Raw genomic sequence first — 24,182 nt, 5'->3', positions numbered from 1 at the left:
GAATGTGTACAGGTAGTTCGTATGGAGAATAGCGGTAGCCACTCAATCGGATTAATGAACAAAAAAGTTTCCTTTTCCGTGATGATTCTACTTGAATGAAACTTGCTGAATTGCCCACTGGCTCAAGTCTGCCTCCCCTTTTTAAAAAAAAGAAGAAGCTAGTCATTTAAACCAATTAGATCAAACAAAGGTTTAATACATGTAGTTATATATTATTTTATTGACCTAGCAAAAGATGCATACGTTTGTTGTATCTGACTCGTTTTCTCTCGTCAGATACGAGACCTATTTACGGTGGCCCATACCCCGCCACTGGTGAGAATCATTTTTCACTGTATGCCTCTATATTTTATCTCACCAGTGGAAGTATCTGGCGTCCGCCAGATAAAATATAGAGGCATACAGTGAAAAATGATCTCACCAGTGGAAGTATCTGGCGTCTGCCAGATAAAATATAGAGGCATACAGTGAAAAGTGATCTCACCAGTGGCGGGTATGGGCCACCGTATCTATTCACTCGTTTCATAAAATTTTTATTACACGGGAGCGAGTTTAGTATTCTATATAACTGAACTAGCATCTGGGCTCTGTAGCTCACCGACACTTTCAGAGCCATACATCTATGTTGACAGTTTACTGGTTCATAAATGTTTATCATCGGGCTGTTCAAACTGGTCAGCTCAGGTGACAGAACACAGGTGTGTCATACAAGTAATCTCAGGCAGCTGACATATATCTGTCCCCATGAGTGAGTGAGTGAGTTTGGTTCAATGCAGCACCTGAGTTTCTAGGGCTTAGGTCCTGCCCCACACTGAAGCGTCTGTGTTCACCCAGCAGTGAATGGATACCCGGTAGGATGAGATGGCAATGTGGTTTTTAACCTTCTAGCACCTAAAAGGTAGCTTGGATTGTATACTCCCTAGGGAGCTGAGAATGATAGTTGAATGCACGTTGATCCATTGACCAGGGTGATAATAGTGTTGAGCCCCTGTGGTGTGTGAGTGAGTTGGGTTTAACGCCGCTTTTGGGGTCAAATCCTGGTTTGCCCCGATTATGTTTCTAGGTTTGTCAGCACCATACCCATGCTCCTGGGTTTCACCGAAGTGGTAAACATCTGAGACCTGCATCACTTTGGGCTTTCCTTCCAAATTAAGCTGACATGCCTAGATATAACTGGAATACTGTTAAAGCGGCATGAAACCCAACTTACTCACTGAACAAAAAAACATAACAGAATCAAGAATATCTTCATTTGTTTAATTCAAATTTTAACTTAATACATAGAGTGACATCTAAACAGTTTATAATTGTCCTCTTTCCAAATATTCACTCATAATACTTCATTCGTTCAAATATTTCTTCAGTTGTATTAAACATTATACATTAAAACAGGGTATCTGTATAGAAGACAAGGAAAGTTACATAAAAAAATAGAAAACGTTTTCCTCAAAAATGAGATGACAAATTGAGAAAAAGATGGAATTCTCAACATTAGGAATTCTTGACAAGACGTGGAATGCTATATTCAACCGAAGCGTAATACAGCTCCATGGATTTATCAACTGGTAGCTAACACACACATAATGCTTCCAGGTACTTACGGGGCTTGGTCTGAAGCAAAAACATATCTCAGGTTGACTTTCCAAACTATCCCAAACATTCTTTTACAGAGACAATCCAAGAACTACATGTATTTTCAATTGGAATTTTCCCCAACAGGAACCAGGGCCCATTCCAGAAAGATTTACTGCTGCTACAGCTGTCTGAGAATCTGTTCAAGTATTGGACTTGTGAGTCGTAACACAAGTAGTAGTGGGACGATACACTGATGCATTGTGGATTGTGATTTTTTACTTCTCGATACAAGTATCAATCACAGTCGTAATTAATATCATTCTTACTTCAAATGTTTGCTTTAATAACTATTACACCAAACACTAATTAGTTTTGAAAATTAGCATTGAAAACATAAATATTTTCATCCATTGTGACATACTTGACACTGCCAACTGTCAATCGTCAGTGTGCCAGGTATTTGGCCATCCTGTCTTTGAAAAAGATGGATTACACACAACAGCTAAGAGCATGTGCAAGTATCATCATATGTATCGGATTGTGAACAAGGTATCGTGATACGTATCTGATCGCACAAGTGGTGTATCATCCCAGTCCAAAACACATGTATCACTTTGTGAACCGGGCCCATCAAGTAATGATACCAGTTAATCAAGATCAAGATTTTTTTCTGGAGTTACAAGACATGGTGTTTTAACAGAACGTCAATGATTTGTTTGAAATTATTTTGCAGGAGGCGGTTTTTGGACAAGACTCATTGGTCTGCAGTGTCAGGCGCCGGTGGTGGCGGCAGCTCCGGCAGCATGTGTCCAAGATAGCTGATGCTGATTTCCTCTTTGTTGTCGGTCACTTCTACATCCATGGCGCCACTCATGAACAACACTGAAACAACAAACGCTGTTATTACATACAGTAAACTACGTCCATAACAACCAACCAGATTTGTTGACATGGTATTTCCGGTGTTACGTGCTCACGGTAATGTCTTTGTGTCGGGGGAAAAAACATCAAAACTCATTATGGAGTGTATAAGTGCACCCCCTTCTCCCCTTCTGTTTTTTTTTTAAAAAGTGCACACTATCCTCAAGAAAATACGGTATAATGAACTGACGGATGTAAAAAACTGTTTTTTTGGTCCTGTCCTTTTGCTGTATATATTCTGTACATGTGCTTATATAAAACTATGTTTATAATTAACAAAATTTTGTGATCCCTTTGAGTTTGTTATAACCATAGTTTACTGTAATACAAAGTTTTCCGCCATATTCATTGGCCTCAAAGCGGTAACATGTCATTCAACAAAAACGCATAAGGACTCCAAGTTAGGTGTGATAATTTACGGTATTGACTAGCGTTACTAAAACTAGAAGTGGTATTCCCCAAACCTAAGCCAATCAGATGTCTCGTTTGTTGGCACCTCCTACCATCATTGTAACCCTAGTTTGATATGTTGAAAGTATTTTTTACAGATTATAGAACAAAATAATTTTTTATGGACCCGAAAAAGAACAACAAATGTAACCCACCAGTAGAAAAGGGATCGCATGGATGCTAGGATACAACTGTGCTATGACGTCATAAAGACGTTTGACGTCAACTTACATCAGTAAAAATCGCAAAAATAATGTACAAAAATATATTATTTCTCTCTTGTTAGTTTGTAATGTAACAAAAACATTATTTCACAACCTTTCAGCATACATGTCTACTTTCAATTCATTATGTCTAAATATTGACATAATCCCATAAACAGTTACAAGTCTGACAATGAGTCCAAATGTTTGATGTCACATATCCCTAGGGATTGCCCTCGGAAGCTGCCTATCTAAATTTGTGCTCGCTATTATCAACTCGCGAATCATATCACACATGGAATCATCCAAGTTGTTTGATAAGAGACAGGCTGGCTTTAGAAAAGATTTTAGAACATCTGATAACATCTTCATACTGCGGACTCTGATTCAGAAATATAAGAAGTCTAAGAAGAAATTGTATGCTTGCTTTGTTGATTTTAGTAAAGCTTTTGACACTGTGTGGAGAAATGGTCTAAGACACAAGCTACTAAATAACAACATAAATGGGAAAATCTATAATCTACTTGATAATATATACTCTACACTCTATTATGCTGTGAAAACTCAAGAAGGCTCCAGTACCCCAATTTGTTCTAATATTGGTGTCAAGCAAGGATGTGTCTGCAGCCCTACCCTCTTCAGTATCTACGTAAATGACCTCCAGGATTACCTCATGTCAGACAATTCTAACAATGCCCCCCTACTAAATGATAAGACCCTAACCCACTTACTATTTGCTGATGACCTTGTACTATTTTCATGCTCTGCTCGTGGTCTGCAAAACAGTCTTAACAGCCTACAGACCTTCACTGAACATTGGAAACTTAAAGTTAACTTATCCAAAACTAAAATAATTGTATTTGGGGGCTCCTCAAAAGAACATAAACTTCAATTTAAATTGGGCCATCAAATCGTTGAGGTAGTGGACTCCTACTCCTATCTTGGAGTAGTACTAATGAGGACTGGATCTTTTAAGGCCGCTGTCAATACACTGAGAGGAAAGGCCATGCGAGCATGGTATAAGATCAAAAGTTCACTGAAATCAACTTCTCATCTCCCAGCAGACATTCTCATTCGCTTGTATAATGTCTTAATTGTACCCATTGCGTCATATGGAGCCGAGGTATGGGGCTGCAGCCTTCTAAGACCCTCACATGAAATGTATCATAACTGGTCAAAACAACTATGTAATGAGATCACTATCAAAATAGCAAAACAGATTCTAGGAGTACCAAAAAAGTCGAGTAATATTGGATGCCTCAGTGAATTAGGAATGTACCCTCTTACTTTACAAATATATATGTCCATGTTTAGATATTACCAGCGCCTGAGAGGCTTGGAAGGTGACAGGCTCTTATTCGATGCGTACCAGGAGGATATTCTCTTGGCCTCACAAAAAATATCCTGGACACCCTCGATCAAATATATGATGGCACACCTACTTCCCAAATCCAACAGTGAAAATGCCCCTTGCTCAAAATTCTATGAAGCTCTTCAAACAAAATTTAGAAATATATTTCTCATTGAAAGTGACCAAGTAAACACTGATAACTCCCACAAACTTAGGCATCTAGGACTTATTAAAGATAAATTTGAACTTAAGAAGTATGTTTCAGCTGTAAAATGTAAAGATCATAGATTAGCTTTAACCAAATTAAGACTCAGTTGCCATAATCTGGAGATTGAAAGAGGCCGATACACTAACACGCCTGTCGACCAGAGAATATGTAAATTATGTAACCTAAATAAGATAGAAGATGAGAAACACTTCCTTTTGTACTGTCCAAATTATCAGAACGAAAGGCAGATACTTCTTCGAACACTAGACCTCCAAACCTGCAAAAATGATAATAAAATCCTAGCAAATATCCTGAACCCCTGTCCTGAAAGTGCAAAATATGTTTCACAAACTATCTCCGACATGTTTATTAAAAGAACCTCTCTTATAGACAACATCAAGATATGACCTTATGACTATTATTATGTCTTATCTGTACAGTATCAGCATCATTAAAGTACACGCTGCCAACCACCTCATGATATATATATATATAAATGTTTATACACTATGAATGAAATAATATGTAATATTTATATATATAATGTACATTATGTATATATACCTCTCATGTTGATAGTTATATTTATTCCATATGTAGTTAGTTTGTACCCTGCCCTACGAGGGTGTTCCGTACAATAAAAATTCTTGATTCTTGATTCATATCTCTGTTATAAATATGAATCAAAGCTTGTGAATTTGTATTTTTGTGTTCCTAAGATTCTGTAGTTTTAAAATATGACAAGAAGTCAAAATGTCATTGTTCACCATTAAGGTCCCGCATCTCATAGTTAGTTACAAATATAGAGCTCAGACTTCTTGATTCTAGAATAACAACACAAAAGTCATAAACTGAAAAGGTTTTAATTTTTAAAGGAAACAAAAGTCACTTACATGTAAAAAATCCTCTCATAAACATGTCTATATACAAACCTGTATTGCGATACAGGTCTGTATGCATAGTTTATTACATCAAAGGCCAATGGTGTATCGTTTCACAAGTAACCTGATACATATTTCGTATTTCTTTCTGACTATGCACGCATTCCTTCTGACTTTACATGTTTGATTAGAGATAAAACTTCAGTAAACTTCAGTGTATGCATGACCAGATCGTTTTATACGAGTATCTAAATACATATTGCCAGGGTTATGGTCTAACTATTCCCAATTGTGCCTATCTCTTGAGACAAACAGCGGGTACCGGGTAGGGTCGGGGACCCGGGTAGTAAATTTGGACTCATCCCAGCCCTACTATGTTTAGTGTTGTCCAATCACTGCAAATGAAAAATCATCCACCAACTGTTTACTTCGTTTATGATAGACAGGAGCCCAGTCAAATAGACATCAGTCATACTCAAGGGGAGGTAAGTCATGGTGAGTTTGGGTTGAGTTTAAATGATAGCAAAGGCTTATTTCTATGAAATTAAGACTTTCATTTTTTGTATAAAATTCATAAGTGGATGTATTTGATTAAAATGAATCAATTATAAGAATTAATAGCACAAAATCAGTTTCATGTTTTGCTACCCAATATTCCCTTTTCACGAGAACAATTATGTTCATTTAGACGATTAACACTGTCATACAGATATTATTCATAGCGGCAAGGAAATCAGTGTATTTATTTTCAGGAATTCTCGCTGAGCAATATAATTTTTTGCTTCATGCTGATTGGCTAGTTGCGTCAACTGATCCATTGTTTTCACTGTTCATGAAGCAGTCCACCGTGACGTCACATCGACGTATTGTCACAAATAATTAAAGATGACATCTTCTGTAGTGCATGATGTCACAGACAGTTTTATGTGAGATAGTTCGAACAAAGAACTGTCTCAGCTGGCGCCTCTGCTTTTCTACATTGTCCCAGAAAAAGACAATGGGTCATACATAAAATATCCGACTCACAACTAGGAATTACGGATTAACTGTTGCTTGTGAAATGATGTTGAATTTTTTTCTTCAAATTTTCAATTAATTCACTCGGGACATAACCCATAGTTTCTTGTAAGTTATTCTGTAAGTAGATAATATTTTCTCATCTGACCTTCTCATTTTTGGCAATGAAGATCATAGACTGTTTTATCTTTTCAGCAGCGCCTAAAGAGGTTCTATATTCATGGAGAAAATTGCAGTAATCCTTTATATTTGGAAAAAAAGATATTTTGTGCACACCAACGGCAGAAATGGACTTTTGAGGGATAAATACAATCGACCTGCACTTATTTGTTTTGCATAGTTTGAGTGGAAAATACAAGTGCATGGCTATGAAAAGTTTAGATTTGTGTGTGTGTGTGTGTGTGTGTGTGTGTGTGTGTGTGTGTGTGTGTGTAAACTTTCCAGCAGAATTTAAAAGAGAACGGCTTCACATAACCCCAAAAGCTGTTTAAAGAGATTTCTAACAAATCTAAGTCTTAAATACAAATGAGTGCAGAAAACCTGATTCCAAGTACCTATAGTTGTTTAGCTCGTTTTGACACAACTGCCTATGAACACAACCTATTTAAAATTAGAACCTCGTGAAACTCAATATGACAATGTTCGTCTTCCATGCAATAAAATAGAATCTCATATTTACGCCATACAAACAGCCCAGGGGAGATAACCCTTATCTAAAAACTTTGCCTATTGATGGTGTGATGAAAATGTAGAATCTTTCCACAGTATACAATGAAATGATACAAAAATGTTTTTGCATCCCTAATGGCCTCTGTAAGTCATTGCTCCCTCTGATAGAAGCGCTGCAAGCTTCCAGATTTACAGAAATATATCTTGCTTGCAAATAACCACTGAATCACTGATAAAATCCCCCAAATCTGTGTCCATGCAAAAATGTTATTTTCAGGAGACAAAACAGTATTAAGTATTAAGGCCATGGGGCTCGTTTCACAAGGCAATTTAGCGCCAAGTCGGTCTTAACTCCTATACTTTAACATAGACATGTGTTTGCAAATTTGCAGGTGTTATTGAGTATTCATTACACAAACATTTCATTTGAATCCAACAGCATCAGCCAAAGGTTTCAAATGTTACAATTTACATTATGAGTTGAAAAAGTCCTTTTTTAACCTAATATTTAACCTACTGGTACTTCAGAATAGTTCCTCAATCCCTATCCAGTAATTCTTGATAAAGTCACAAGCAGTCTTGCTTGACAACGGTATAAGGATCTATACCGAAATGTTGCATTTACAGTATTAAAGAAGTTGTTATACACAAATTGTGTCTGCTTTGTCATCCGTCAACTTATAAGTAATACCTATCAAATAATATATGAACATTGTTTTGATATTTAAAGTGCAAATAAACAACAAGACTTTTTCTAAGTAATACCTGCTACATGACGATTTATTTGTTGCTCTCAACAGTCAACACCACACTCAGCAATATTTCAGCTATATGACCAGAAAATCCAGTGATTGATATCATGAGCAATGATCCATGCCAGCAGGACACAATGCCATACATCAACCAAGTCACTGTGCCCCGAGCTGGGAACCCGTTCTAACCTCGACTGGGACTTGCAGTTCTACAAAACAGAAGCGGATCTCACGTCCTACCTATATCTCCCTCCCTCACGGTGATGCTCACGGACTGACAGAGGTCATCACATCCCTGGTGTGGGCGGAACACGAGGGTCCGCGTGCCTGTCCCCTGGGCGTACCAGCTGTACCCTCCCAGTGTGCTGGCGGGCTGGAAACACAACACAAACACTCATTTCCACGGTCACATGGTTGATGAGCTAACCGGCATGCAGGCACTGTCTCCCTCCAAATATTGCAGAATTATTTTAAATGAAAAAAGAAGATATTTCAGATTATTTATTTTTATTATATTATACTTATTATATTATACTTTGATATCCCTAAAGAAATTTGGGTTACATGACTTACATCAGAACAAGGTCTCATTGATAAACACATATACAAATATATAAGAGCATCACAAACATTATTAACATTAAATGAGGTACTTGTGACTAATGAACTATTATTCATCACAGAACTGGTACAAGTTGTACACACATATCAAATTGCTCACACAGCTTCTACACAACATATAGGGGCGGTTGGGTAGCTTAGTGGTTAAAGCCTTTGCTTGTCACGCCGAAGACCCGGGTTCGATTCCCCACATGTGTACAATGGTGGGAAGCCCGTTTCTGGTGTCCCCCGCCGTGATATTGCTGGAATATTGCTAAAAGCGGCGTAAATCCACACACACTCACTCTACACAACATAGAATACGAACCAGTCCTTGCGACCATCTGGAGTGAGTGAGTATGGTTTTACCCCGCTATAAGCAATATTTGAGCAATATCACTGTGAGGAACACCAGAAAAGAGCTTCACATATTGTACCTGTGTTGGGAAATGAACAGTGTGACAAGTGAAAACTTTCACCATTTGACTACCCCACCGCACCACGACCATCTAGAGGAACATACAGTATTCTTGTTCTCACTCTTGATCTGGCTTTGGTGGTATCTTAGACATTTATCAAAATGAGGCCAATGTCAGTGTAGATATTACTAATGGATACATGAAAGTGCAGACTATATGAAAATATAGAAAGTTTGGTGCTAAACTTACAAGTTTTCGATGTTGAGCACCCGTCCCGTCAATGAAGATGTTCCTCTGTAGACAAATCTCAGAATTGGACGGGATGACCGACACTTTTGGAAACAGACTTCGCATAAGCTGCCCATGAAACAGATGATCCCTGCTCTCCCTGCCAGAGGTTACCATAGTTATGATGATGATTATTATACATCAAAATTGACGATTAACAGATCCTCCTGTTACTTTCCAGCCATTTAAAAAACCTCCAAAACATTATACCTGTAAATAATCATATCTGGTTAACCTTCTATCTCCAAACTGTCAGATACACTGACACGTAAACATATAGAGAATCTCAACTGAGTGCCTTTTCATATCAAATATATCAACACGAGTTTGAGTTTTTCCACTTTTATCAATGAGTGTTGATATATTTGATATCAAAAGACACTCGGGTGAGATTTGATTTATCATCCAACATCATTCTTCCAACTTTTTCAGTTTGTAGACAGTAATAAGCAGTGTCTTAAAGGGCAAGTTCACACGGAAATTAACCTTTTTTTCTTGTACTTTTTCCACATTAAAAGTGTTAACCTAGAAGTGTCATAGACAAAAATATAAAAATATCACAATTAATTAACATATTTTTCGCATTAAAACGATTTATATTTTTCACATTTACCAAGTGTTCTATTTCCACAACAAAAACACCATGGCTTGTGCCCCTTGCAATATGACGTCATTGGTGCCAATTGATAAACATTATGACGTCATCATGCTTTGTTAGAGCCGCTTCACGTGGTGTAGGTCTAGGTGTGTGATTCTAGCGTCTCAGATGCCAGCCAGCATAGTGTTATGCTGAGTCACCACTGCGCCGGAGTGTGTCGTAGGCCATGTTGTTTTACCGCAAACTGGTACTTGATATCTTTTGCGTTGAGAATAGACAGGGACCCAGTTGAATTGGCACCAATTACGTCATAATCTAAGGGGGATAACTCAGGCCTGTTTAGCTCGAAAAACGAAGGCCTCATAACGGCATATCATTTTCACACTATTGTGAGCTTCCTACTTTCACTGTGAAAAACATGAGTGTATATTTTCAAACACAGATACTAATTAATTTTAAATTGCGTTTTGTATAGAAAAAGAAAGAAAGTGATTTTTGCGTGTACACTTCCCCTTTAAGTGTAAAAAATACTGCTAACAGCTTCAGTAGCAGAGCCATTAGTGATGTCATTTGATTGTGACGTCATGGTAACCAGTGATGTCACAATGGTCTGCAAAGCATTGTGATGCAATTTCATTGCAGCGATATCTACAATGTAGATATTGCTTGATCTCATATCTCCTGTGGGCCATATCTCCAGTTTTGGATGATAAATGTTTACACAAAGGAAATACTGTACAAGGAAAAATGCAGCAATAACTTATTCAGGAATAGTATTTTTAATATTTTTCCCTTAGGTCAGATCAATTATTGTAATGATACCAAGGTAAATTGCTGTATTTTTCACAAATTGTTTGGATCTGATATTAGATATATTAATAATCTCAGTTTGTGTTGATTGGAGATTTGATGTTTATTTACTTTTTTAGAAATCGTCAATAATTTAACCAAACCTGCAAAGTAGGGTTTTGTGGTGGACCAATAGGCTAAGGGAAGCAACTCTCTGTCAATAGGGCCGAGGGAAGCAACTCACTGACCTGTCATTACAAACTGTTTTCCCTTTTTCATAGTTTTCCCAGTACTTTTAAGAAATCACTAGAAACATTAACAACTCCTTTTTAATGACAAGTCAAGGGATTACTCCCCTTTTCCTATTGACCTAAGTCTCCTGGTACTTTTAAGCAATTGTTTTCTTTTCATGAAATTAGTGAATAAATTGTCAGAATGACATCTTTAACGATAAATACACAACACAATGATATCCAATACGTCCAGACGCTGCTTATATGGCATCTTTCTTTCTGGGTTAGCCCTGGTGGGAATTCAGCCAGCAAAATTCATGGTAGTCCTCTAACCCGCGACTATTAAATTGTGTTGAGGACAAGAGTAAGACTCCAATGCTAGAACATTTGAGGGCTATAATTCTGAACCAGGTCTCAATGCTTCAATCTTGCTACAAATTAGAACCGAATAAAGATAACAGCACATGTGAATTGGTCCAAGATATTTATCATCAAACAATTGAGATATAACATGCTGGAACCAGTTTTGTCCTCTGCACCAATCTTATAAAAATCCCTAATTTCTATAGCTGGGAATAAAAGTAATACAAGTTTGTTTGTTTGTTTAAATATTAACTTGTTGTTTAATGCCGCAGTATTCAATATTTCAGCTATACAAATGCAACCTGTAAATGTTCAAATCTGGCCCAGACAATCCAGTGATTTATGAAATAGCCACATATGATCCAGTTAGGTAACAAATATTATATTTGGATAACACAATTTCTTAGTGAAGTACAGATTCTAGTACTTTTAGTGTTGAGTCCTATCCGGGATTTCGGACCCACACTGCCAGAGTTAGGCACCTAATAGCCAGCACAAAATGTCAGCGATCTTTCACACTCAGCCCCGAGGCTTCTACAAAATGAAAGTCTGACAACTGGTTGTCTAGATCACGTACTTTGTGTACCCCTCTGACAAGTGTAAATTGGCACGGCTCCCATGTCCGAAAGCTATAAACACACAATGCCATTTAGAAAGTACTAGATTCTGTACTCTCCTAAGAAAGTGTTATCCCAAATATGACATTTGTTACATATGACCACTTTCTAAATGGCATTGTGTGTTCACACAGTTAGGGTATGATGAGACGTAACATGACCACCCAATCCCATAAGTCTCCTCTAACGACCAGCATCGGTTGCTGGAGACGAACTCTGACCCAGACTCCCCCTGGTGGTGACACATGTACCTACAATGATCCGGGTTAATGGGAATGGCAACAGCAAATTATTACAAGCATTTCATACAAACACCACTGTTGATCGAGCTTTTGTTTGAATTTAGAGTTTTTACTAGAGTTACTTCCCTTGGTAAAAAAAAGGTCGGATTGCAAACTGCAAATAACGGAGCTGTCTGCCATTGCGTGAGATTGATGTGTTTGAACTGTTTCCATGTGTAATGCTGCACCCTTGAGTGATCCATGATGTTTTACATACATATTTGCATTCATGTGACATATTCATGACTTGAAAGACAATATTTGACCATGTGTGAGCCTGAAACTGCAATGATGTCTGACAGAATAAAAATTGTTTTGAACTTTTGCTCCCGCGACAACTTGGAAACAACAACTACACCTCCTATCTCTGATGCATCCTTTTCGGCTATGTATTTATTCCAAGTTTGAATTAAATCATTATAGATTCATTTTTGTATAATAGTATGAACCTGTTTCAGTAAGAGAGCGATACCTACCAGTTACATGAGAACTTTTCCTCCTGAATTATTTTGTCAAGCAAATCTGGTCGAGCAAGATCCCTTGTAGACTGTGCCCAGTCGGCTGTACACTCCAGGGGATGTTTGGCCAGCATGTGGTTGTCCTTGAACTTGTGTAAAACTTGCCACACGTCACGGAGATGTACCGGAGCCTGGAGACCCTGCATCATGTCACAACTTGTGAATCAGTGGCCTGAAGTGATGCAGGTCTTAGAGTGAGTGAGTGAGTTGGGTTTAACGCCGCTTTTAACAGTATTCCAGTTATATCACGGCGTGTCAGCTTAATGTGGGAGGAAAGCCGGAAGTGATGCAGGTCTCAGACGTTTACCACTTCGGTGAAACCCACGAGCACGGGTATGGTGCTGACAAACCTAGAAACATAATTGAGGCGAACCGGGATTCGAACCCACAATCATAGGTTTCTGGCGTGCCCAAGGGACGCAACTCTGCACAGCGAATCGCGGCGCCTTAGACGACTGGGCCACCCGTGCCCCCTGCAGGTCTTAGACATTCACCACGTTGGTGAAATCCATGAGCATTGGTATGGTGCTGACAAACCTAGATGTATCATCAAGGCAAAACTGGCCCTCCCTGTTTTACAGCACTGGTTTTAAATAGGAAAATTACATAATTTTTAATCTCGTGGGCTATTCTCACTGCATTAAAAATGGTGGCAGAACATGTTCAAAATTGGGCAACTGCTTGTTAACACATGGCTTCTTTTGAGTCGGATCCACACTATGAGTCCTGTCCTGTTCGAAACTTCCATGTTTACTAGATGCACTAGTGACCTTACACAGGCATAGGACTTGTGACAATTGTCACAGTGGGCTACGTCCCAACCAACAGAAGAAAGTTGCATGTACTTTCTTCTATGTGTGGGTATTACGTAATTTGTTTTATTTACCAATAGATTCAATAAACTTTAAATGCCAATTTCTGTGACATGTCTCTTTGAACAACCTTGATTTTTTTTGTTTCTTAAACCGTAAATGCGAATAATATATTACTCGATAACAATGAATAGAACCCATTTATGTATGAAATCAATAAAATTACTATCAAATTTTGTGGTTTGGGCAACGTCTCTAACATAATGACAAACTTTCTTCTCAATGATTACAACTTGTATTTCTGTGGAACATTTTAGTGTGAATGGTTGACTTGACAGTCAAAGGGAGACAACTCCTGAAAACGGTTCTTATTATACAAATTGTATTTCTGTGGTATATTTGAGTGTGACTGGTTGACTTGACAGTCAAAGGGAGACAACTCCTAAAAAAGATTATTATACAAATTATATTTCTGTGGTACATTTTGGTGTGAATGGTTGACTTGACTGTCAAAGGGAGACAACTCATATAAAAGGTTATTATTTATCCTTCTTAAATAGGATGAGACGATTACCCTGAAAACCATTGGTCCTGAAACAATGGAGAGGTCGAACTCAGTCGTGGCCGTCATTTCTTGTGCCGTGTTCATCTGCTGGCAGTTCATGCAGTCCATCGAAGGGTCATTAAACATGGGATTTTCAATGAGGCATTCCGAGTCGTAATACTCTTGAAGAAGAAAAGGTCCAAGTGAAGATATTAGTACAGTCTTTCATGCATAGCTGGAATATTGCTGAGTGCGGTGTTGAACAATAAACAAACAAAAACATCAACTGGCTTGTTGTATCTATACTAGACTAACATCTAGTCTCTGAAATGAACATATTGTACAGAAAAAAACAGTTGTTCAGTTATCTTAATAAAAATGTAATAAAAGGGAGCCCAGTGACTCTCTTCATTTTCAGATACTGCAGTAATTTAGACTTGCCAAACATTATAGACTTGCATGAGCTGTATTTGATATATATTTGTATCAGGGTCTGTAAGACAGACTATATCTATACATGCACAGACCAAGCATCTGAAGCATGGCATATAGATCCAGGATTCGAACCCATGTGCAGCTGATCCTGGCATGGCTAAGGGACTCCACTCTGCACAATGAGATGGTTTGGCTTAGAGCACTAGCTTAAACAGTTAGACAAAGTTATTTTTTCATTCTTAATCTTCAAGACAAACAGCTTTGCCCAAATTTGCATTAATCACACATACAGAATAGAGCACAATTAAGTTTTCTACTCTTAGTAAAATATTAATATAAAACATAAAAAAGTAATAATTCTAATGGGTTGTGACAGAACATATAGCATGATGATCCATTATAAATGAACTACCGCGATAATATAGCGTACCATTCTAGTTATGTAGATTTAGTCCTAATCATAACAGTTGTACTTTTGTATCAGTGTCGGACTAATTAGAATAACCAACCAATACTTGCCGTATAAGGCGACTAACGGGATCGGACGGCTAGGCTCGCTGACTTGGTTGATTGCGTGGATTGACGCTCATGATATTAATCACTGGACTGTCTGTTCCAGACTCGATCATTTACAGACCGCTGTTATATTGCCGTGATGTTGCTGAGTGCGGCGTTAAACAACCAAACAACAAATAAATCAACACTTACTGTCAATGCGAAATGCTTGCTGAAGCGGAACGCTCAAGCTGAGACGCATCGTCCTCATTATGTTGTAAGCATACGGGAGAATGAACCGAGAGGGGAAAATTGACCTGGCTTGATATGCCATCACGCCCGCTGCCAACGTCGTCGCGACAAACAGCACCCCTGCCAGTCCAAAACATATGTTGAAGCACCATCGACATCGGGACCAAGTCTTCCGGGCCGCGAACTTTCTTGCTTGGGAGTTGCGATCTTTCTTTTTAGGTAATTTCTTGGTGTCTACTTTCATCGACATGGCTCGCTGAACACATGTTTCTATCTCCGCGTCGTTCAACCCCCATTCCTTGCCTAGATGACGAAGTTCAGACACATTTTGTCTGACATAAGCGAGCGCTTCCTGGATCTCAGTCGCCATGTTGGACACGCATAACAGCACAGTCCCCAGTTGTGTCCTTGACGACTAAACTGGCAGAGGTCTCCATGTCCGCACCCGCACATAGTGGTCGGTCGCAACCCAGTCAGACGCCTAGAAAGTTATAACTGTTTAATGACTATCCGCTCTAGAGTTAACAATATTAGTGAATATAATTTAAATAGTTTCTTTTGTAGGAGACACCACGTTGGGTTTATCGTGGCAACATTATACAGTGACATACACACAGTCTCCCGTTGTTAGATTGCGCTGGTCTCAAATGACCATATCCGCTCGTTTATGTACGTCCCACAAATGAGTGAGTGAGTGAGTTGGGTTTAACGCCGCTTTTAACAGTATTCCAATTATACCACGGCGTGTCAGCTTAATGTGGGAGGAAAGCCTCAAGTGAGTCCGGTCTCAGACATTTACCACTTCGGTGAAACCCACGAGCACGGGTATGGTGCTGACAAACCTAGAAACATAATCGGGGCGAACCGGGATTCGAACCTACAATCATAGGTTTCTGGCGTGCCCAAGGACGCAACCCACAAATGATAATATATACACACAATGCTTGTTTTGGTTTATGTAAAGGGGCAGTTCAAAATTTCAATGTAGGATATATAAAGAGATAAATAAACTTTGAGACCGAGTTTTCGAGTTCGTCAAGTTGACACTTTTTTCCTTAACTCGTTTCATACGTACGATCAAAGACCATATACCGAGTATAAACAGCAATTTAAACGACAAATGACTTAAACTACAGATTCTGCGAAAAGTTGATTTTGACGATATTTGTGGGTTTTATTTTAATGGAGTGAGTGAATTAAAAACTTAACGTCGCATAAGCATTATTTTATCTATATCAATCATATGGAACCGACGGCATTACCAGGACACGGTTTTCATTTAAGAAATTATCCAATACTTTTAGAATACAGTACCACAAACTTTTCAAACACGTGACAATACCCTATGACGTAATTTGTAGTATTTTGTTGCCAGTCACACCGGCGAAACAATGCCCTGTAACGTCAGGGGTCATCGAGTGTGCATAAGCCCCTCCCAGTGATCTATCACCTCTATACGCAATGTCACTGAATACACCCAGCGATGTTGAGAGTTTTGAATATTTGTTTACTTAATATAGCCTGCGGCGGCGCATTTTTTATCATATAATGGGTAGGTTTCTCGGCAAGATAAAGCCAACGGATAAAAACGATATCCGTTGGGGTCATATGCGGATAGAGATGTAAATATCAAAGGTCAAGTAGGGACTACTTTCACTGTTTATAAACAAACATGGCGACGCCCTCGTCATTCGGCGATCGAGTCAGAATTAACCATCGGGAATCTGGTTAAACTACAGGGATAATTGCTATCATTATCAAAGGAACAGTCTAATACACTGAAAATCAGTGTGTAACTATGACGTAGATAAGGCATTTTATAAGTTTTTGGAACTTTGGAGATATAAATTTCGAAACAATTTTGCGAGGGCACGAGGCCTAGCCAAGCGGGATCAGTTGCCATATCTGTGCTTGTTGACATCTGCGGCTTGAAACCTTCTCAACAAATTAAAATAGTTGGATTTGGCCGAAATATGTTTGAATTGTTACCTTGTTTGGTTTTGTCGTTGTGTGTACATCTGACTACACTTCTTAACGTGATGACAGGACAGACCGACTGTCTACAACGTCTGACCGCGGCCGTGACGTCTCATAGACTAGGGTTAGAGTAGCTTCCCTTTGACAAAGGGCAGTTACTCTAGCGGACATACTGATGGATTGCCGCGAAAGGCAATTAAAAACAAAAATTATTGTTGTTTTGCGTATATGTTGCTTCGCCACTGTATAAGAAACAGATTTCAGTTGGAACTATATTGGCTACTGTCACTTTCCGACTGACACATCACTAACCCTGTGACGTAATAAATATTAATGCGCGCATTCCAGGAAAACTCGCAATGTTTCGGTAATGTTTGTGAGAGAGGGAAAGCGATTTTGAAGCACAGAATTAAAGAATGACATTATATGATAAAGAGGTTATCACGCTTGTGTGTTTGGGGATGGTAAATATCCTGTATTAGGAATAAACACTATGTATTTAGCTCGCCAAGGCTCGCTAAATACAATGTTTATTCCTAATGCAGGATATTTACCATCCCCAGACACACACGCGTGATAACCTCTATTTATTTTTTCGGTTCATTAATTTTCATTATAATGCACAAGAATGCAGTTTATTAGGTATAATGTATTGGCGCTGAACACATCCAAATGTCGCCAGTGTTAGGGTAGGTTACCCCGAACTCTATCCTTAGCCCTTGGATCCCCTTTACGATCAAGCATCCCTTTACGATCATTAGGGTTAGGTTATCGTTTAGTGGCCATTATAGATTCTATAGCGGCTCCTAATATTCTTCACACAAAAACGTCGAGTAAAATGGATGAAATGGTTTCGTGTCGAATATTTTGGCTACTGTAAACTGTCCTGGAACATTCACACAAGCCCAATCACCCGCTGCATCAGTACTGATTCCAAAGCGAACTCACCCTTATGTCGTCACTAGTCATGCTCATGCCTCCCTCGTTCCTAGCTATTATCGATATTATCCTTATAGTGTTCCCTGCCACACTTTTCTGTCACAAAAATCACCCGACGAATTATTAAATACATTCATGCGTACGTCTGACGCCTGGAGCCGTTTTCAGTCCGCGCCATATCGGGGGATTGCCTAAAAGTCGGGCCGGGCCGGGCCAAGACGGGCCAAAGTGTTATTGGCTAATTACTTCATTATCGGCGATCATATTTACATATTATTGATGCAACATACACACATGACACCACTGAACAATCACCAATCCAAAACGTGCAGCATAATTAAGTAATTCGGAGTAAATCACTTAAAAACTAGAAAGTGGAGCTATGTGTTAGCGTCGCTGATCTAGGTAACATGTAAAAGAGCAATCGTTAAACGAAATAGGATTTGACACGTATCAAATACTTCTAGCTATCGTGATACGAATTTCAGTCTGTCGGCATAGCGTTTATATTATAGGAACGTACTATATCTAAGTAAATACCACTTTATAACGTCACTGTTCATCGTATTTAAAGCAGACACGTTGGTTAAAGTAGACCTCTTCTCCCTATACTCTCAACAGTCACACAGTTCGCTCCGACTTGGCCCGGGCTGTCAAAATCAACTTTAAACAGACAGATGTATCTTCAAATGTGATTACCTCTATAGATTAATGTTATATCTACATATACACCACTTTATAATGTCACAGATCGCAGTATTTATAGAAAACAAGGGGCTCAAAGTGAAGCCCTTTTCCCTCTACATTCTCAACATAGTCTCTATCAGAAGTGTTTGGCTTGTGTTGGGTCCGACTTGGCCCGGGCGGTCAAAATCAACTTTAAACACACAGATGTATCTTCAAATGTGATTAAATCTATAGATTAGTGTTATATCTACCTTTACACCAACTCATAATGTCCAGGTGTATTGCATATAAAGAAATCTGCGCCGTTAAAGTTAAGCATTTTTACTGTATTTTCTTAAAAAAATCCAAGTCAGAAATGTTCGGTCCGACCTGGCCCGGGCTGTTAAAATCAACTTAAACCTCACAGATGTATCTTCAAATGTGATTAAATCTAAAGACCAGTGTTATATCTACCTATACACCAATTTATAATGTCACAGATCGCAGTATTTATAGAAAACAAGGGGCTCAAAGTGAAGCCCTTTCCCCTCTACATTCTCAACATAGTCTCTGTCAGAAGTGTTTGGCTTGTGTTGGGTCCGACTTGGCCCGGGCGGTCAAAATCAACTTTAAACACACAGATGTATCTTCAAATGTGATTAAATCTATAGATTAGTGTTATATCTACCTTTACACCAACTCATAATGTCCAGGTGTATCGCATATAAAGAAATCTGCGCCGTTAAAGTGAAGCATTTTTACTGTATTTTCTTTAAAAAATCCAAGTCAGAAATGTTCGGTCCGACCTGGCCCGGGCTGTTAAAATCAACTTAAACCTCTCAGATGTATCTTCAAATGTGATTAAATCTACAGACCAGTGTTATATCTACCTATACACCAATTTATAATGTCACAGATCGCAGTATTTATAGAAAACAAGGGTATCAAAGTGAAGCCCTTTTCCCTCTACATTCTCAACATAGTCTCTATCAGAAGTGTTTGGCTTGTGTTGGGTCCGACTTCAAATGTCATTTACATATGAGAAGTGAAAGATTTGACTTTCTTCTGGCCCATGTTTGTGTTGTAATGGGAGACGTGAGAGTAGGTCAGCGTTAGCGTTAGCATGATCTTCAGTCCTTTTGAATTCAATGTCGTATTAGCCTATATGTGTATGCAGAGAGATTTAGGGTCCATAGACTAAGGCAAGTGCTTCTTTTTTAACTTGTGCATGGTTTTGTTCACTCTCCTCTGATGTTCGTGAGGCATATGCAATTGGCTTCTCTGTTCCATTGGCCATTACATGAGAAATCACAGCTCCAAGTCCGTAGTTTGAAGACCCGTGAAGATCCGGTGTAGAATAGGTCTTCAGCAACCCATGCTTGCAGTAAAAGGCGACTATGCTTGTCGTAAAAGGCGACTAACGGGATCGGGTTGTCAGGCACGCTGACGTGGGTGATGCATGTCATCCATCCCAATTGCGTGAATCGATGCTTATGATATGAATCACTGGATTGTCTGGTCCAGACGCGATTATTTACAGACCGCCGTCATATAGCTGGAATATTGCTGAGTGCGGCGTAAAACAACAAACTAACCAACCAACCGTAGTTTGAAGCATCACATGCTAGTTTCACTGGAAGTTCACTGTCGTAATGTATCAACACTTTAGCAGATATGAGAGCAGACTTAGCACTGTTGAAAGCTTTATCACATTAGGTAGTCCACTCCCAAGGAACAGCATCTCTTAGTAGATTGTTCAGTGGATGAATCATTGTTGATAGGTTGCCAATAAAACGAGAGTAATAGTGCAACATTCCAAGAAATGACCTGAGTTGACTTTGATCCTTTGGAACAGGAGCATCCACGATTGCTTGAACTTTGTTTGTCAGAGGATGGAGTCCATACCTGCCAATCTTGTGCCCCAAATATTCAGTACTTTCTTGCGTAAACTGACACTTTTCAGCTGATTTTGATGCCATATTCTTCAAGTCGTGATAGAACATCGTCCAACTTTCTTAGGTGATCCTTTCCCTCTTTACCCCCAACCTCAATATCGTCTTGAAATGTGACTGTAGGCAGGAAGTAAACAGGAACGTAAACAGACCCTGGAAATTGAGAGGGGGAGATACTCAAACACCCAAGTTGAAAATAGGTTCTGTCCGCACTGTGACTGCCATTCCGTGGAGGATGAAGAACACTTCCTGCTTTCATGCCCACTATATACAGACCTTAGGAGAAATCTGATGGCACTGGTAGAAATAGGCGACCCTTCCCAGACCGATAAAACCAACCTCTTAAAACACTTTATGAATCCACCAAAAGAATGGTCAAGTCTTGTTGCCCGGACTATATACCACATGTTCAAGCTGAGGCCATAAGAAAATTCTATTATATTCAATCCAATTAAGTGTACGCTGCCAGCAATAACCTAATATACATAAATGTTTATATGATGGAAATGAAATAATGCCTCTATACATAGTGTACATCATATACATATACCTGTCATATCTATAATTACATACATGTTCATATGTAGATAGTCTGTACCCTGCCCTATGAGGGTGTTCAGTACAATAAAATTCTATTCTATTCTATTCTATTCTAGCTGTGATCCAAATTCTCGTCTACCAGTTTACTTTGTTACACAGTTGTTTTTGCTTGGTAATATGATCTCCGTTATCTGTCTCAAGATACACCACCCCAAGGCCCCTCTGCATGAGGACCAGCACTGAGTCTGTTAATGGAATGTCATTTTGTAACTTGAAACTCCACAATCTGCTCAGATCCGAGCACATTCTGACCGCTGGAGGATATAGTAAGTTGTCCTTCGTGCTCTCCCGTTTCGGCAAATAACTGCTACATTTTTATATATATTTTCCATGTTTAATACCAAGAATATATTTTTCTTTTTATGAATTTTGATTTTGATTGTACTTACTCTTGGGTGGTAGTACGTTAGTATAATCTTGTTAATTATTAAGAAATAAGAATGGTGTCCGATATTGAGCGATGTCAATTTAAGCATTGTTAGAGCTGTGTAGCGATCGTTCACAAAATGTCTGATGTCAATTACCTCTAAGTTGTTTTATCAATAATGAAAGAGCACTGACACTGATATCAACATGGACGTAACCGGGATTTCTTCAAGATATACACTCCAAATTGGCAGTCGTATTGTAACATAACCTTTGAAACAGTCTGCGTTTGAACTTATCACGACCACTTTCGTCAGTTTTGTTTTGACGTCAAAAACACTCAGTCTGACAATTTCATCGGGATGTTTATCGGTAAATATGAATCACGAAAAATTCTTAATCACTGTGTCGTTTGACATAAATATCTTTCGTCTATCACCGCCAGGGTATGAACTTTCCAATGATATGAATTATTGGACATTTAGATTTCAAACAAGGGCGCTTACTTTACTTCGCTTGCCATATTCTGTACTATCAAGCTCTTCCAAACGTTGCAGTTCATTTTCAACAACCTTTCGCACATGACAAGGAATTCTGCGATGTGATTGTCTCACTGGTTGAATATGTTCATCAACATGCTATTTGACTTGTTCACTCTTGACTTGCCATTCAACATTAGGAAATTCACCTGCAATGTCTTTTGGTGTAATATGTCTTACCATTTGCAAGAGTTCCAAACTTTCTGCTGATTTAAAGGTAAGAATATTTCCGACGAATGACAAATGACATGGAATTCCCACTCCATTTCTACCTGTATCACGGGCAGTTTGACAATACCAATTACTGGCAATGGTGTGTCCGACCTATATGAGTACAATCTGCGTTTGGTATCAGTTAGTGTTTCTAAACCTCATCCATCTCACTTGAGCACATCCCAGGTATTTGGACCCATTATGTCACATGATGCTCCAGACTCATTAATGGCTGGAATTTCTTTTCAAGCAATGTCAAGAGACTTCACAGGCATGTTTGTCCAATTTTGATGTGCTGCTGAATTGATTCAGTGCTCATCATTCGTAAAATCACTATGATTATACGTGATCTAGAAGCAGATATTAATACTATAAACCTACAGATACTTTGCAATAGCTACAACATCTTGTCACCGAGTCATACAAAGAGAAGCATTCCATATGACTTAACAGGGCGTATCGGCACATACGACTTGCAGAACTAAAATCATATCTACAACATCCCGCGGATATCCGATTCTACTTGTCGAAAATGGGATAAAGAAAGCAACAACCACAGACAGAAAGACACTGTTGAAAGTGCGTGATAAGTAAATTAACAACACTATCAATCTAGCCTATGTATCTACGCACAATCCCCCAAACCGGAACTTTTTCATAGCATTAGAAATTTTTTCCAATTTCAAATGCTGATACATGTACTAATATAAATCGAATAATGGCTAATGTAACAATGATAAAAAGTAAAGTCGGAACTTAAACAAAATATTAACACACGCCAAATTAGACTCGTGTATTAAGTCTACAGAATTCAGTGTCTCAAAATGTAAACGGGGAACTTGTGAATTTATAGTTGAAAATCCATGTATAAAGTTCAAAAACAGGAAACAATCATTTCATGTACGCTCTAACCTGCACCGCTCACTTTTGTTACTATATGCCAAGGGGGCGGTCGGGCAGCCTAGTGGGTTAAAGCGTTCGCTCGTCACGCCGAAGACCGGGTACAATGTGTGAAGCCCATTTCTGGTGTCCCCCGTCGTGATATTGCTGGAATATTGCTAAAAGCGGCGTAAAAACCATATTCACTCACGCACTCACTCACTATATGCCAAGGGTGTCATGAGGAATACATTTGACAAACGGAGTGCTTAAGGGACAGAATGTCTGTCCATAAACAACAGATAAAGGCCCCCAAAACAAGGTGCATCCCCTAAGCGCTCACATCGACAAATGCACAGCAGGAAAGGATATAACATTTAAGATATTCCCCTTTTTTTAAGAAGATAGTCTGCTGATGCCATGGAAGGTAAAGCTAAAGAAAACTTTTTTCATTAAAAAGTTGTGTCCATTGTTAAATAGGTAACGCAATGTAAACTAAAGTTCAAAACTTTAAGTGTAAAATGTTGATGCAAGTGATTCTGTGTTTTCAATTCACTTCTTGTCAATCGTGCAAATATCAAACGCATACAGTCAGCTGGCGGTCACTGTATATGACTCGGGGTATTAAAAATTAGTTTTCACAAAGTTCGTGACCTAGGCTGTGGCCAATAAGTGGGCGGAAACATCAGCGGACAATAAGGTGGCATTGGGGCGACGTCGTGAATGCCGCGTATGACCTCCCCAGCAAGGATGCACGCCTCAATGCTCCGTCTCATGGAT

At 38.9% G+C, this 24,182-nt stretch overlaps 1 protein-coding gene across 1 annotated transcript; it reads right to left on the bottom strand.

The window, feature by feature from the left end:
• Positions 1-1,238: 1,238 nt before the first annotated feature.
• LOC124148815 lies at positions 1,239-15,706 on the bottom strand. The gene is made up of 6 exons (XM_046520124.2): positions 15,233-15,706; positions 14,120-14,271; positions 12,692-12,873; positions 9,296-9,434; positions 8,268-8,400; positions 1,239-2,457 (listed from the first exon to the last, which is right to left on the bottom strand). The coding sequence occupies exons 1-6, from the start codon at positions 15,639-15,641 to the stop codon at positions 2,330-2,332; spliced, it is 1,143 nt and encodes a 380-aa protein (XP_046376080.2). The 5' UTR covers positions 15,642-15,706; the 3' UTR covers positions 1,239-2,329.
• Positions 15,707-24,182: the final 8,476 nt, after the last annotated feature.

Source organism: Haliotis rufescens, unplaced genomic scaffold (assembly GCF_023055435.1).
Source record: "Haliotis rufescens isolate VD_foot unplaced genomic scaffold, xgHalRufe1.0.p SCAF_6, whole genome shotgun sequence".
In the NCBI taxonomy this organism is placed as follows: Eukaryota; Metazoa; Mollusca; class Gastropoda; order Lepetellida; family Haliotidae; genus Haliotis; species Haliotis rufescens.
Note: the sequence above shows the minus strand (reverse complement) of the source record. Positions and strands in the feature narration are given on the sequence as shown.

Excerpts from the sequence above, each read along its gene's own strand:
- LOC124148815 (XM_046520124.2), bottom strand. The coding sequence starts at position 15,641 with ATGGCGACTGAGATCCAGGAAGCGCTCGCTTATGTCAGACAAAATGTG. Across the intron at positions 9,435-12,691 it reads GAAAAGTTCTCATGTAACTG|GGAGAGCAGGGATCATCTGT; the intron begins GTAGGTATCGCT and ends AACCTCTGGCAG. Across the intron at positions 2,458-8,267 it reads CGTGAGGGAGGGAGATATAG|TGTTGTTCATGAGTGGCGCC; the intron begins GTAGGACGTGAG and ends TTGTTGTTTCAG.